Source organism: Fukomys damarensis, unplaced genomic scaffold (assembly GCF_012274545.1).
Source record: "Fukomys damarensis isolate Sample0158 unplaced genomic scaffold, DMR_v1.0_HiC HiC_scaffold_23, whole genome shotgun sequence".
In the NCBI taxonomy this organism is placed as follows: domain Eukaryota; kingdom Metazoa; phylum Chordata; class Mammalia; order Rodentia; family Bathyergidae; genus Fukomys; species Fukomys damarensis.
Genome location: NW_022900935.1, coordinates 34078365 through 34093852, shown reverse-complemented (window position 1 = coordinate 34093852; position 15488 = coordinate 34078365). Strand labels below are relative to the sequence as shown.

The following is a 15488-nucleotide window of genomic DNA, read 5'->3' as shown; positions in this document are numbered from 1 at the left end:
GACGCGTAGCTCGTCGTCTGCACCCGACTCCCGGGCGCTCTGGGGGCCTCGCCCGGCTGTGTGCAAACAGCAGCCCTTCCGCCGCACCCCTTCTCCCCGGAGCACCGCGCACCCCTGAGGTGCTCGGTCCAGGTCCGGAACGGCCCGAGTGCCTACTGTGCGCCGGGAGGTGGGCGGTTTCCGGGATCTGTTTTAACCGGCCCTCTGCCCGAGTCGGTGCCGAAGTGTGTAGGTGACCCATTTCCCCGAATACACCGAGAAGCAAGCCACGATCTTGCTCAGAGACCCTGATGAGACTGCACCCCTGGAAAGTTGAGGCGCCGCTTGTGGTGTTTTCCAAAGTAGTTGGAAGCTCCAGCTAGCGGGGCGGTGGGAGTTAAGGAGGGGGAGGGGAGGAGGATTTATGGACTCAGAGGGAGCTGGGAGAAGCGACTGCTTCATCCACGAGAGTTCTAAGGTTGAAGTCAGCGTAGGATTTTATTTTTTGTTATTTTTTAAGCGAATCATGGTGTAATGGAAAGCGCGCGGGACTTGTCAGTAACGCTGCCACTCTCTGCCACTCGCTGAGTGTACCACAGACCCATCTCCAGGCCTTAGTTTCCTCCGCACTTGGGTGGGTGGGTTGAAGTAGATGCTCTCCAAGGCTCCTTCCTGCATTAAGAACTCGGATTTGGTCCAGGAGCTGTTCTGCCAGCTCTGCTAACTGAAGAAACATCTGTGTTCCCAGTTCAGTCCCCTTAAAACAGAAGTCCTGCACGGAGACGTGAGTCCCTTTGAAGTAGACTTGTCCGTGCGGATTGGGCCAACCTGGGACTTCTTGGACTGGAGTTGAGCTTCCTTGGCTTTCAGGATTCTTTGTGCAGCCGTGACCATAGTGTCCAGGGTCCTTCGGCCTTGGCCGAAGGAAGATGGGATTCTTAAGAGTCTGAACAGCACAGTGGCTCTCTTCTGATAAGGAGAGAGCGCTGGAGGTCGAGCTGTGTTGTGCGGAAGGAAGAAATGCAGTGACCTGTCCCATCCCCAGCTCTCTTAAAATCAGTTCAGCTCTAGGATGCTATGTGAAGGAATTGTCACTGGAGGGCCCACCTTCCTGGTGGCAGCTGGTTTATTATCATGCATAGTGGGTCAGATTAGTACTGAAGGTCTTGTGATGAGCTATTGATCTTTTAAAAGACCCTCCCAGGTCCTGGGGTTACTACTGGGAAACTCTGAAGGCACAGACACTGCTGTAAACTTGCCTGCCACTTCCCAGGGTTGACTGCAGTGTTTTGTTGTTGGTAGGGTGAGTTTTTGTAGGCTGGCTATGATAGGTACCCTCTGGCCTCTTGCTTGTGATAAGGAATTGTACAATTTCATTGTTCTCCTCCCTTTCACTCCTGATTTCAGAAGGCAGACCTAAGAGATGATAAATTCGTATTAAAGGAAGGAAACGTGAAGGAATTTGCAAAAAAGACATTCCTTGCAGCTGTGGTAGTGTAGCTAGGAAGGGAGTATGCATTCACTGTGTAAGTAAGGTGTACCAGCTATCCCGAAGTCCTCCCCAGCCCCAGCTAGTATTTTAAACCTTTCTGCTTAATGTGCTTATTCAGTTGTTGTTATGTTCCAGCAAATGGTTATAGTTCCAAAAGGCAATCTGATGTCAGGACCATGCATTTTATTACAAGAGGCATCTGCTAGCCTTTTTAAAGGGCTGTGTGTCTCGTCATTAAATCCATGGCAACACTAATGTTTTGAGTCATTGGTTGATTGGTGCCTTCCCTAAGCACAAACCAGATTCCAGTGTCACTAGCTAAATCCCCCTCTAGCACCTTTAATGGGAAAAACTGTAAGATAAATATTGTGAGATATTCATGCAAGAGAACTCTATGTAGCTTCCAAAAGATAAATTAATACACAAGAATGTGATTTTAATATTCCACACACTTCACTACTAAAAAATTGTTTCTACTTAGTTCACTCTCTGACTAAACTCAGTATGATTTAATTTTTATATAATTTATTGATCATATGGCCTAGATTATGAGGTACTAATATATTAAGAAGAGAGACTGTTTTCTGTTTATTCTCCCACAGGAATGTATACCAAGCCTCAGCTCTTAGTATCTGGAAAAAATAAAAGTTGATGTGCTCTGAAAGTGTTATGTAAGTGGAAATATGCAAGTAGTTTAACTTGCTTCACATACCTTTTTGGGATGTTTTATTCTGGATGAAAAAACAAAAGTCAGAACTTGGTGTCAGAGAACTGCAGTGGGAGCTGTCTTTGAATAGCTGTCTTTGCCAACTGATTCTTAGATATAATTATGAGCTGCAGTAGTTCTTATGAAATTCATGGCATTTTTGCTTCCATTAAGTAATGCATATCACCTGTTTTTGCACATTAATTCTGGTGTATGGGGTTCTACAAGCTCAGAGAGAAGATTCCCAGGCAGAAATACAGTTCCACCTACTTGTCTAAGTGCTTTTAGCCTCTTTTTAAAAATACAAGTTAATTCCTTACTTGTCACTGCAACACATATGAAAACATGGCCATCTTATAGACCAGAAAACTAAGTCTCAAGGAAGGAAAGGACAGATTCTCGCACTTAAGTCAGTTTGAATTCCTCCTGACTACTCACTTTAGCAGAGGTGGAGCTGTGTCCTCACATGGGAAGTGCTGAAGCCCAGATTCTCATCAGAAAATCCTGAAGCTGGGTTTGTAGTAAGTCGTGCTGTTCCACATTTCCCAGTTACTCATGGACCCCAAAACTAACCCCAAAGAGGGCCAGCTCTTCTGCCAGTGATACAGAATTCAGGTGATCAGCACCATTTTACTTAATTTGGTTGTTTCAGAATGTTTTTGGATATTTTGCAATTAATTGGTTGAGGTAAAATTTTAGAACTGGTTTCCTATATAGGATAAATGAAATCATCATGTATTCCTCTATTTACATGTATTGTGCTATTTAAATATTACATTATTTAATAATGGGAAGAGGACAGTGTGAAATAGAGAAGGGAATGGGAGTCTTGGAGGCAAAAAGCCTCAGATTCCAAGCTGTCTCATGGCTGCAGTCTAGTTGTGTGGCTGTGGACAGGAAGGTTTTCTCTGGGTTTTAATTTTTTCCATCAGCAAAATGACTGGATGAGTGAGACATTGCTTCTCTAAGACTGTATCTTCAATCAAATTGTGCTATGTTTGGCCAAAGAATTAGCCTAAATATGTTGATTCTGGAGAGAAAGTAAACATTGCTTTTATAAGAGTTAATCCAATATGCTGAAGAACATAGATTTTTTCCTCCGGCCTTTTGCCTGCTCCTTGAAATTTATAGCAGCCACAAGTTAACAAGCAATCACAACAGGTGGCTTTTCCTGTCTTTTTGCTCAGTACATTCACTAAGTATGTTTCGGATAACCAATAGGTTTTAATAAATTAATCTATCATTGAGTCACAGAATATAGAAACATGTTTTCACTAACCAACTGTTGAGCTGTCTAGCAAAATATTCTACATTGATTGCAAAAAAAAAAAAAACACATACACACACACACAAAGGGAACTCAGTTTAGTAGATCTAAGCTCTGTTGAGTTTTTTAGGGTGGTGGAAAACCTCTATTGCCTTCTTGTCCAAAATTATTAGATTTTCTCTCTCTCAGCTGCTGCCTTTCATAACATTTTCTTTTCTTTTTTTTTCCCCCTTGTTTTTTTGGTACCGTGGATCAAACTTGGGTCCTTGTCCTTGCAAGGCAGGTGGCGGCACCACTAAGCTAAATCCTTGGCCCAATATTTTCTTATCTTAAGAGATACACCATGAGGATAGCTGCCTTTGTGAGAGACTTTGGTGGCCTTTTCCATCTTTAGCCAGTTTGACTGCTTGTCAGTTCTAGATTCTTCCTTTAACCCTTCCTGTGCAGTTGTTGGGCTGGTAGGCCCAGTTTGTCATAGCATGCCACTACCGAAACCTGGGTGAAAAGGCTTCTTTACTGCAGGGGGAGTTGTGTTTAGGGAAAATCCTACTTTGTGTGTCAGCTCAACTTAGTGCAAATTATTTGAGGAGTGATCAGTAATGGGGGTGACTATTATATAGTTAGCAAACTTACCTGATAAGAGAACCAGCTGGGGTAAAATATAGGTTCTTAGACTGTCCCAAGAGATTGAGATTCAGTAGGCTTAGGCCGTAGGCGGGGGATTCTGTACTTTATAAAATCTTTGAATGATTCTTATCAGGCAAGCCAATTTTAAAGTCACTGTATAACCATGATTGTCTTAAGGGCAACTGAAAACTGAATTAGGCTGTGGGACTTTTATCCCTATCCTGAATGTGCTAGCACTTTTGCACTGATAGGTTGTTTCTTTGTGGCCAGTGCATCTGTCTTTTTCAGGTAAGATAATCACATTTGTTAGAATTGTTTTCCAAAAAGGAACTCTATCTCTGGGTACAGGGCCGAAGGTGCCCATTGACTTTTCGTTCAAGGACTTGGTGTTGTCACTAAGTGCTGAAAGCTAGAATTTTTATTTTCTGGTTTTAAGCTAAGTAGCATGTAGTTCATGTTACAGTCAAGTGATTACACAGGATAAATGAGACATTTTTTCAGACCCTGAAGTTTGCACACGACTGAAAGGAGAAGGAAGAATAAATTCGATTCGTAAATACAGCCTTTAAAAGATCAAAGTTAGCTTGGCAAAGTATTGTAACAACAACACAGCCTTTGAATTTACCTCTCTCTGGATTTGAATTCTGACATAAAGGTAAAGTAACACCCATAGGTGTGATTAGGCAAAAATAATTTGACTTCTTCAGGAAGACTTCTTCCTTAAATCCCCATTTATTTTTGGCAGCAGAGTTTGCTAAACTATATTAAGAGGAAACATTGGGAGAGAATCCTATGAAGAAAACTAGGCAGAGTGGACACAAATGTTTCCCATTAGCTGAAGGAAACTGGGCCAGATGTTCTGACCCTGTCTGGGAAGGTCAGAGTGCGGGAACCTTGGTCGCCTTTGGTGGCTGCGTCCTTCCCTTTGAAAGGAAGGTGGCCAGATCTTCTTGAGGGGAAGAGCCTAGAGAAACAGACACAGGGTCAGTGTCCAAGCCATCAAGTATCGTGCCTTGTGACAGGCCAGGGGGGGACCTGTCTAAAGAGAACAGCAGCAATTGGAAAGGCTCTAAAAGCTTGTTGTGCTGGGCACTCTGTGTATTTGCTAAGGAAGGACAATCTGTGTTATTTATATTCATCATTCAGGTCAGTGTGTAGAACAGATAGAGGAGGAAGCTACAGCTCAGAGAAGTCAAGTAACTTGTACAAGGTGGGAAGTAGGCACCGCATTTTCCAGAGCTTTGTCAGTTTATTTTGCTACTCACTTTTCAATGCAGTGAAAGCCTGGTCCTTTCTAGTTCTTTCCATTTCACTTACTTCAGATTGATTGAGTCTAAATATTGAGTGCAGTACATTCTACAGGGCCCAACATACCAGGTACAGATAGAAATCTTATCTCAGGTGCTATGTTGTGATGAATAATTCTCCTTGACATCACAAAGAAAATACGATTGGAGCAATTCTCACTGTGTAGATTCATGGAATCTTTAGAATTTCATTATCAGCAACACTGAGGTTATCCTTTTATCTCAGAAGAGCAGGCCTCTTTGAGGGAGTGGCAAAGGTTGGAGGACTCAGACCAACTCAGACTGGCGTGTGCTCAGAATTACCAGCTGTGAAAGCTTAGTCACGTCACCTGATCCCTGAGGCTCAGCGTTTTCATTTGTAAAATGGGGTACTGTGAGCTTGGGGATGCTGTGAGGATGAGCTTATTACCCTGCCTGGCGCCGAGGTGCTTCCTGCTTCCATTGTCCTGCATCTCAGCATCCTGGCCTGTGCCCTGGTGCACGCGTGGAGACTGAGGTCTGGACTGGCTAGAAATTGTCAACACAGAATGAAAGAACAGGACCTAGCACCAGAGGAGATCTTGCCTGAAGGCCATTTTGCCTTCTCAATGTCAACTTGTTGGTATGAAATTAGATGCCTCTTCAGAGAGCCGCCTTCTGTTCTTTCCCTTGCTTGTGTCTATGAAAAGAGGAACAAGACAAACAGGTTTTGCTTTTAGTCCAAATCAGTGAGATATCAGTTAAGTGAGGCCAGAGATGCATGGTGCAGATTTGAAGGACTGGGCAGTTTTAGATCTGTTCCTTTTCTTCAGACTACTACCTGTTCCAGTAGATGCTTGTTACTAAGATCATTGCTGACCGATGGGCTCTTCCACGGGCTCCCCCTTCTTAGGATGCGTCCCAGGCAGGAATAAAGAGCACCCATATTGTTAAAATTTTTGCTTTGCAAGAGAGTCTCAACAACTCTAGAAATTACTCTCCTTGGCTGAGGATGAAGCCGAGCCTTTGATGAAATAATTTTCCCGAAGTCATGCATTAGTTTGGCAGTGCTTACAATCAGAGAAAGCGAGGCCAGCTCTTACACACTCCTGTGAAACGGTTCTTCCTTCAGGTCCAGGTGAAGTTAAAAATTAGGATCTGCATTAAAACCTCCCAGTTTAAAAACCAAACCAAACAACACATCATCAGAATCATTTGGAAACTTTTGAAAGGAACTTTTGATTTCTCTGTGCTTTGAAAGTATATATTGCAATCAGGGTATTGGTGGTAAGTGTGTTTCTGAGGTTTGTCACAAATTAACAAAATTACATGTCTAGAGAGTTTTGCAGAGAAATGCAAATCGGGGTAAGTGCCTTGACATAATAAGCAGTATACTTTGTTCCTGTTTATGTACCTCTAAAGCACATAATACACATGATTACATTGACACGAAGGAAGCCCTTCTCCTTGATGTTTTTCTTTATATCTGCCCCCCAAATTAGTTTGTGGTATCAACTGGTATAATTTCTAGAGAGTGTATTTAATTAAGTCTATGTTTGTACCTGTCTTTTAAGTTTAAGTCTTGTCTTCTGCAGATGTTCTGGGGGCAGATACTATGTGCTAGACCCTTAGGTTTGCCTTGTAAGGAATTCTCTGTCTCTCTCTATTCCCTCTCCCTCCAGGGTCTCTCTGTGTAGTTCAGGCTGGCCTTGAACTCACTCTCACTAGTAGCCCAGGTTGATGTCCAGCTTGTGGTGATCCTTGTCCTTCAGTCTCACAAGTGCTGTGATTACTGGCATGTGCCACCACTTTGGCTCCCATCTCAGGGTAGCGAAAGGGAAGTAGTTGCTAATGAGTCTTCAAGGAGGGTCCATAGCAGCACAGTGAGGAGTGATGGCGGGAGGACTGGATCTTACAAGATAAAATACGGCAATGGAGGGAACCACCTAAGTTGAGAGAAGGAAGCAGGGACATGTGTGGGAAAGGTGAGTGGCTGAGACTGGAGTGAAAATATGGAGCATTTATGTTGCATGTGGGAGAAGAGAGGATGCCAGAGATGAGTTGGAGAGGTAGGTTGGGTCGGGCTATGAAAGGGGCTGATAACGTTAGACAGTGAGGAACTTGAGCTCTATTTTGGAGGATGGTCAGAGCAAGTGGAATTTTATCTTTCTTTTGTCTTTTTTATTATGGAAATTTTTATATGGAGAGAAACCAGAGTATACGTATGCACAGGTGTGGGATTGCTGGGTCTATGGTAACTCTACATATACCGTTTTGAGGAATTGCTACACTTTTTATTGTGGCAGCTTTAGTATTCCAAAAATATGGGTAAGTTTAGTTAAAATATATAAGGAAAAATTGCAAGAATTCTACGGATCTTGGAATTAACATATTTTAAAGAAGTTTTGATCAGGGCATTGATCTAATCTGATGTAGGTTTGGAGGAGGTCACTGGATTTGAGGGCAGGGAAGCTGGAGAAAGGCAGGTGAGGAGGGAATCCTGGGTCCAGGGGACAGAGAGAATAGGATGTGTAGGAAAGACACCATGGGTACTTCCTGGTCCTGCTGGGAGCCTGGGAATAGTGAGGGGTATTTTCAGAAGACCTAGGAAACCCAGGAGATAAGATTAGCAGATGCTTCTTTATGGGTATCGTCTTATTGTAGTGATGAGGCTATGCATTATTTTCGTTTTGCTCTGGAATTTTTAAATTTTCTGAATGCCCTGTAAAGTAAGTGGGCTGGAAACCCTCTTGGTTTAGAGAGAGGGTTTTGGACAAAGTTGTAATGGTATTTATTATTGAGATATAATTGAGAGGTCTAACAATCCATTTATTTGAAGTATACAATTCACTGTTTTTTAGTGTACCCTCAGACTTGGGTAACTATTGCCACAATCAGTTTTAGAAAATTTTTTATCACTGTACTCATTAGCAATCACTCCCCTTCCGTTTCATTCTCAGGTTATCGTGATGTGTGCTCCTCAGTGACTGGCTTCTCTGACCTGGAATAATGGTTTTAAGGTTCTTCCACGTTGTAGCATGTATCAGTGCTTCATTTCTTTTTATTGCCAAATAATATTCCACGTGGACAGCTATACCACACTTAGTTTACACATTTATCACTTAATGGGCCTTTGGGTTATTTTATGAGTAGTTCTGCTGTGAACGTTGATGTATATATGTTTGCAATTCTCTTGGTCCCGTGTCTTTAGAAGTGGAGTTGATGGGCTAGATGATAATTCTGTGTTTGACTTTCTGAGGAACTGTCAGACTTTTCCATAGTAACTGTACCATTTTAGAAATATCTTAAGATCAGTTAAAATATGTAAGAAAAAAAAAACGTAAAAGCTTTACCAAAGATCTTAAGAATTAACATGTGAATGACACCACTACAGTGTCACTTTGTCCTTAGACACTTTCCACAAAGAAACAACATTTTTAACGAGTTTAGTAGCATCGCTGGGCTTAAGATGAGTGTGCAGGAAACAATAAACAGCCTGAGCAGCAATGGCTGGGTGGTCAGCAGGCCCCACTCACCCCCAGAGTTTTGCATCTAGAGAGCCACGGGCACCAGGCAGTCTCAGCCAAAAGAACAAAACGTACCTTCAAAGCACCTTGGACACTAGCGAGTGCAAATCTTAAATGCTTTATATTCCTAAAATCTGCTTTATGATACTTTACAGGCACATAGGAGAAATCCATTTGTTCTGTTCTTGCTACATGATTATTATCTCAGAAGTTAAAATCTAAGATAAATTTATCTTTTAAACTCTTGTGCAGTATAAAGACATAGAGCAGAGCTTTAGGAACTGAAGCACCAAGTTAAAATGCACTAAAAATCAAGCTAGGAGTATGTGAAGTATTAAAGCACAGATATTCCAAGACCATGAGGAATGGTCATTTATTGTCAGACACTGTATGCGATATTTTACTCAGTTTTTCTACTAGCAGAGTAAGGAAAATTTTAATAATTTGTTTTTGCTGTTCAGAGAAGGTGAATGACTTGCCCAAGCTCTCACAGCTAACATGTGCAGAGGCTGGGACTCAGACCCAAGCCAGGCTAAACAATGACAACTGCTTACATGTACTGAGTGCTGGCCATGCACCTCCATGTACCTCGACCCATGTGCAAGGTCGAGCACTGTGCGTGCATTCTCTTATTTAGTCCTCCAAAGAGTCCACTACACGTGAGTAGACTACTGCTATCTCCATTTTACAGAGCTGAGGTTCAGAGAGGTTACGTGAGCCAAGTGAAGGTGCTTTAGCAGTTCCGTTGGAGAGTGGATGAGCCAGGCCCAGGCGTCTGTCTGGTGAGACTGTGCTGAAGCATGAGGTGCTCCTGCTCATGTTCTCTGTTTCTGCAGCCCAGGCTTTCCTGAGCCCGTCCCATCAGCAGTGTGGGAAGAGTTCCCCGAAGTGTGTTAAGATTTGGGACTCCTACCCTGGGTCCTCTAGGCCCTTGAAGATCAGTCTGTGAGGGCAGTCTTGGGACACCCTATACTATTTTCAGTACGTCAGAAATATCTGATGTGCACCGTATTTTACTAATGATGAACTTGGAAGACTAAATCAAAGCTTTGGCCTCTACCTAGCCTGGTCAAAGCGACAGCGTTTTGTGTTTGTGAATGGAATGGTACTTGGCCCTTACTTCTGCTGACCAGAAGATGCAATTCATACTTTCTGGGCTTTAATCAACAGGAGAGGAGACTTGATTTAAAGTAGAGTTTACTATGCATGTAGAGGTGTTTTCCAGATGTCCCAGAGGGGTAAGAAGGAACAGCGAGGGCTATTCCCCTGGGATGGAACCGAAGCTCTGTGAATTGATAGCACAGGGAGCCCACCCGTTCCTGCAGTGCTCAGGGAAGGCTTCCTAAGGGGCAGAGGGCCTTGAAGGGGGCCTTTTTGTCACTTCCACCAGGCAGCAGTGATGGGTCACTATGTGAGCGACCCTTTCTGTACCATGATTCAGTATGCTGGCGTGTGGTGTGGGGTAGCCCTCGGGTCACACTTGGAAGCTTTGAGTTTCTCTGGTTAGCGGCTGTGGATGCAGCTCATTTATTAAAATGCGCTCAATAGAACTTGCACCAGTAGCCTCTTCCCCACAAATGACCCACATTGTTGTAGAGTTAGCAACCACTGACAGGAAGTGGCAGAAATGCCTCTTAGCCACATAGCAGATTTCATTAGATACTTGCCCAGAGTAGCTCTCTGGGTCATTTGGCCTCCATAGGTTTCTAGGGAGCAACAGCCTCATACATCATTTCTCCCCTCTGCATTTGCTGTCGCCTTGGCACCGATGGCTGTTTTGATGAAATCCATGGTGTCTTTTGAAACGGGGGGGACATACTGTGCTCAGAAGGAGGAACTTCCAGAAAACTGGGATGGTTAGCATATTTCCAAAGGTGTCTTTTGTTTAGCAGGCTTCTCATTGAAATTTGTTTAAAGCACAGTGCCAGTGGCAAGGCAGGAGGCAGGGTGGTTCCCCTTACCTTGGTGTGGGATTGCTTTGAGAGGTCCATGCTTCAGGCACTGTAGCAACACAGGGCTCCGTGGAACTGGCTGGGAAATTAAAATATAGTTCTTGAATCAAAGCATTCAAAGTATAAGGCTTTCAATCTCAGGGGAAAATAAGCTGTCATGATTTTAGGTTTAATTTTCCGGAGGCCATTGATGGAGTTGAGGAGCCTTCAATTATAATCTTGCCTAAAATTGGATGTTTGCAGCTGTGCCTGACCCAGCAGTACAATCCAAGAAGTTATTACTATTAATGATCTCTCTCCCCGGACAACTCTACCATATGACAATGTGCACATCGGAGAGTTTGAATTAGAATATTCTTTTTTGCCTCAATTAATTTTTCTCACTGTAGCTCTCCCCAGCCCAAAAAGCAAACAGAGCACTGAAACCACCGCAACCAGAATAGCAGTCTCTGCAATCAACTGGAAAAAGGCTTGGAAGTGAACATTTTTGAACACTTAACACACTGTAGTCAGGCACACTCAGGAGTCTTCAACTCTTACAAGCCTGGGTACTTGGGAGGCTGAGGCAGGAGGATGGAAGCAAGTTCAAGGCCAGCCCGGATAAATACATAAGTAGATCCTGTCTCAAAAAAACAAACCAAAACAAAAACTCTTACAGCCCTGAAGAGGTTGTACTCATTCTTCTAACTGCTGTTACAGATGGCAGCAGTGGCTGCAGTTGCTGTTCAGAGAGGGTCAATGGCCCCAGGATGGAAAATGGTGGCTCTCCTGGGTAGGAACCAACCAACTTCTGTGTACTTGCCTCCAAGAGTTATGACTGGGTTTGAATTTTTCACTGACTACTATTTTCACTAATGAGCATATGAAAACAGCAAGCCAGAATGTTCTAGAATGAAGTTAACAGTCTCACAAAGTATTTGAGCTTGATGGAGTTGAAAATCTGTTTGTCTGTTTCAGTATTTCCTGTTTCTTCATAAATTCTTAGAGGATGGGGTTAGCCCTTTGGGTTGGAAGGGAAGGGCATAGACTTTGCTGAATATTAATTATATGGCAGGGAGCGAGCTGAGGCATTTCATGCATTATTAACTTACTTGAATTTCACAACAACCTGTGAAAGAGAAGGTTGGAGTTCATTTCACTTTTCTTTGGAGCTGGTCAGCAATGCCAGTCTCAACTCTCACTGGTGGGTGGTGACACATGGCATTAATAATTCAATGGGTTAATCTCTTGCAGAGACCCTTTACTAAGATTCCAGGGGAAGTGCTTTTCTAGAAAATGCTTTGAGCTGCTTACGAATCCTGCATTCACTTTTATTGCAAATGTGTCAGCTGGAGCCTTAGAAGCAAGGGTCAGGAGCCCACATTGCCTGCCTCCTTCAGAAACAGAGGATTTTCTCCCTTTCTGCACAGAGATAGCAAGTTCAGATTGTACTTTTAATTTTTATCAATCTTCTCCCAAGGAGTTAAAAAGCCAGGGGAACGAAACAGTTCCAGTGAGGGAGCTCACACTTTGGAAAAGCCCCGTGTGTTTCCCAGGCCATTGTGGAGCTCCTATTCAGCTGGGGTTTCAATGGTGATGTGATTAGCATGAGACCGAGCACGGCATAAAGTAGGCCCTTTTCCTCTCTCTTAAAAGAAGTTTTGTGGCATTTCTTTTTCTGACAGAGTTGGCATGAAGCTTTGACAAACGCAGACCCATGGAAAAGTTAAATAGGACTTTGAGCCAGCCCGTTTTGTGCAGACCCTTTCCACTTAGAATGCAGAGCCATGAAGCTGCTGGTGAGAGGGACTGTAGGGATCATAGTGAGGCTCTTCCTGGATGAATAGGAAATGCCCCCCAGGATACTGGGAAAGGGGATCCCTGGCTGCTGGACAATTCTCTGTTGTCCAAAAGCCACAGAGAACATTCCTGAGAGTCTGCTGTCTATCTTATCTCTCCTTTAGTGTGATAGAGATAAATGCAAAACACTGCTGAGATGTAAAGGAGGGAGGTGGATTCTGCCCACCAGGAGCAAGCAGGAAGATAGGAGGATAGACACACAGACGCTGGGTGGGAAGGAAACACGGCCAGGTGTCTTGAACTGCCAGTCAAAGAAATGACAAACACAGCATCTAAGAGGCTGCTTGCTGTGGATTTGGACGCAGGTCTTAGCTCTGCTGCATTTAGCTGGGTGTCTGGACAACTCCCTTCACTTCATGGATGATGAGACTGGTGCTCATTTCCCTGCCTGCATCACAGAGCTGAGGAGGCCAGATGGTTTGCTGTCATCTCTGACTAGGAAGACATTTGCAACTGCAAACTTGCATGTATACAATGGATATTTTATTTATTTATTTGCTTGTGTGTTTATTTTTCTCTTTGGAATTTGCTCTCTGATTCATCCTCCCTTGTTTCTTCTCCAGTTTGCCTGTGCAGTCCTTCACCCATACCTATACATCGCTTTACAGATGGACTAGAGTGATAATCTCTCTTCCCCTATACAGAGTATGTGCCTTCTGCAATAAATAGGCTTCTCTCAAAACTGCAGTTCTGAGCCCATAGGCCCGTCTCTTCAGAACAGGACTTTTAAGACCTCTTGCTTATTACACAGTGCATTTCTGGGTATATTTGAGACCTTTCAGAATCTGGCCCCAACCTACCTTTCTATCTCTGCCCTGTGGGCTCCCCATTCTCTTCCTTCCATTCCATCCCACCCCACTTTCACAGCCTCATCCTGTGGCCATTCCCACTTTGTCATTCTTCTTGTTCTTGGTATGTGCTGCTCAACTTTTTTTTTTGTTCCTTTTGAGCCCAGAATCTCATTCCTGCCAGGCAAATGCTGTACCACTGAGCCACATCCCCAGCCCCTGTGTTGCCCCACTTCTGCCAGTGTTAAGTGCCACCTGCCCCCTTCCCCATTTCCTTGGAGCTAAATTAGTTCTGTGCTCTGTGCCCTTTTGTCATGAAACCATTTGTGTTTTCCATTATAGTTTGTACAGTTCTGTCTTCTATTACATATGATAGTTGCTCAAACATTTTTATTGAAAAAATATGTGAATAAAAAAGGTGTTTTGGAAAGTACGGATGAAAAGCAAAGAGTAAAATAAAATATTTTGTTGGCCTGTAATCCCACAATCTTGAGTAGCCACTGGTGCAAGATTTCTTCTTTCTATAAATAACTGAATTATTATTAAGCATAATTATAAGACTAAATAGTGGTTGCTTAATGTCCACTTCCTGTAAGTCAGTATGATGAAATGGAAAGAACCTTCTCTAGCTAGAGTTTGTAACACCCATAATAAAGTATTAATGAACCTGAGAAATTGGGAATATGCACCTAACTTGAGAGCAGCTAGATATTTTAAATTCAATTGTGCATTTGTATGGTGTTTTGAACTTGGTAACAGACTGAATCTGCATTAATCACAATGGTTTCTATTTTTAAAAAGTTTAACCTGCCCTAAAAGTTAGGGCTGATTTTTCACATCTTAATCTTGCCTTAGAAACCAGGAGTGGACTCACACATTTGAGACAGACACTCTACTGTACCACTGAGCTAAAGCCCCAGCCCAGGAAAACTTCTGATAAAGGAGAGACAGTCAAGCTGGGGGACTTGGAATCTGGGTTTCCATCTTAACCATTGCTAGTTTACTGGCCACCTGGGCCACGTAACTTTCCCCGGCCAGGACTCTTTGACTCGTCAGTGAAATGTGAGTTACAACTTCCTGCATGAGAATTGTCTTGCCTAGCTGGGTGATCCTTCTGAAAACCTGTCTCTTAAAATACCGTGAGGTTCACAGTAGCGGGGAGAGAGCGATTCTGTCCTCAGCCTTTTTACTGTCTGAGCACATTGTCATACTATACATGTTCTTACTTGTAACACCTCAGAAGTGTTTGGTTTACTGTTTTAACCTGTTAGAAAGCCCTTTAATAATGATGCTGTGGTATGGGCCTTTGTTATGTTTGCCTTTTTAGATATTTATTTGAGTCCAACTTGCTCCATACAGTTCTGAGACTAGAACACCAAAGTGTCTGACTCAGAAGAGAAAAAGAACAAAAGCTGTGAGCATCGACTGTGTTCCCAAGCTTTGTGTATTTTATTTAATCTTCACGCTACCCTCTTGGAATGGGTGCATCACTTCAGATCTACAAGTGGTAAAATTGAGGCCTAAGTGTTAGAAATTGAGCTTACATGTTAGAAATTAATCTCAGACCTGTGCTTCTTGTATGACCTTTAAACACCTCCACCCTACTGAAGGGCGCAACCCCTCCAAACCTTCTTTTCTTGTTAATATAAAAACCCTACTTAATGCTTCCAGCAAGGGTGAATTTATTCCTTGCAGGCAGATCTAGTTGTTTAAAAGGCATTGATGTAAAATGGACCTTTCTGTAATTTTAACCCAGCATCATTTGTTTGGCTACAGTGTTAGTAAAATATTAGTGATAATATTATCAATCCATTTATAATTAAAAGCACCTGAGCCAGGCATGGCGGCACACCTGTAATCCTAGCATCCCGAGGGTGAGACTGGAGAATGAAAAGTTCAAGCCCACCCTGGGCAACTTAGTGACTTAACAAGACCTTGTCTTAAAATTGAAGGTAAAGTAAAGGTCTGGGAATGTAAGTCAGTGTGAAGACCCAGGGTTCCATCCCTGGTACTAGTAAAAAAAAAAAAAAAAAAAAAAAAAAAAAA

At 43.0% G+C, this 15488-nt stretch overlaps 1 protein-coding gene across 3 annotated transcripts in view; it reads left to right on the top strand.

The window, feature by feature from the left end:
- Nucleotides 1-15488, top strand: part of Plpp3 (phospholipid phosphatase 3) — a 115890-nt gene that overhangs the window by 41569 nt on the left and 58833 nt on the right. The window contains exon 1 of one of the 3 annotated variants that reach the window (XM_033767771.1): nt 12557-12593. The exons of the other annotated variants lie outside the window; for them this stretch is intronic. Coding sequence (XP_033623662.1) covers nt 12572-12593 — 22 coding nt within the window. The 5' untranslated portion in view covers nt 12557-12571. Of the gene's footprint in view, nt 1-12556; nt 12594-15488 lie in introns of those variants that run through there. 3 annotated transcript variants of the gene reach the window in all.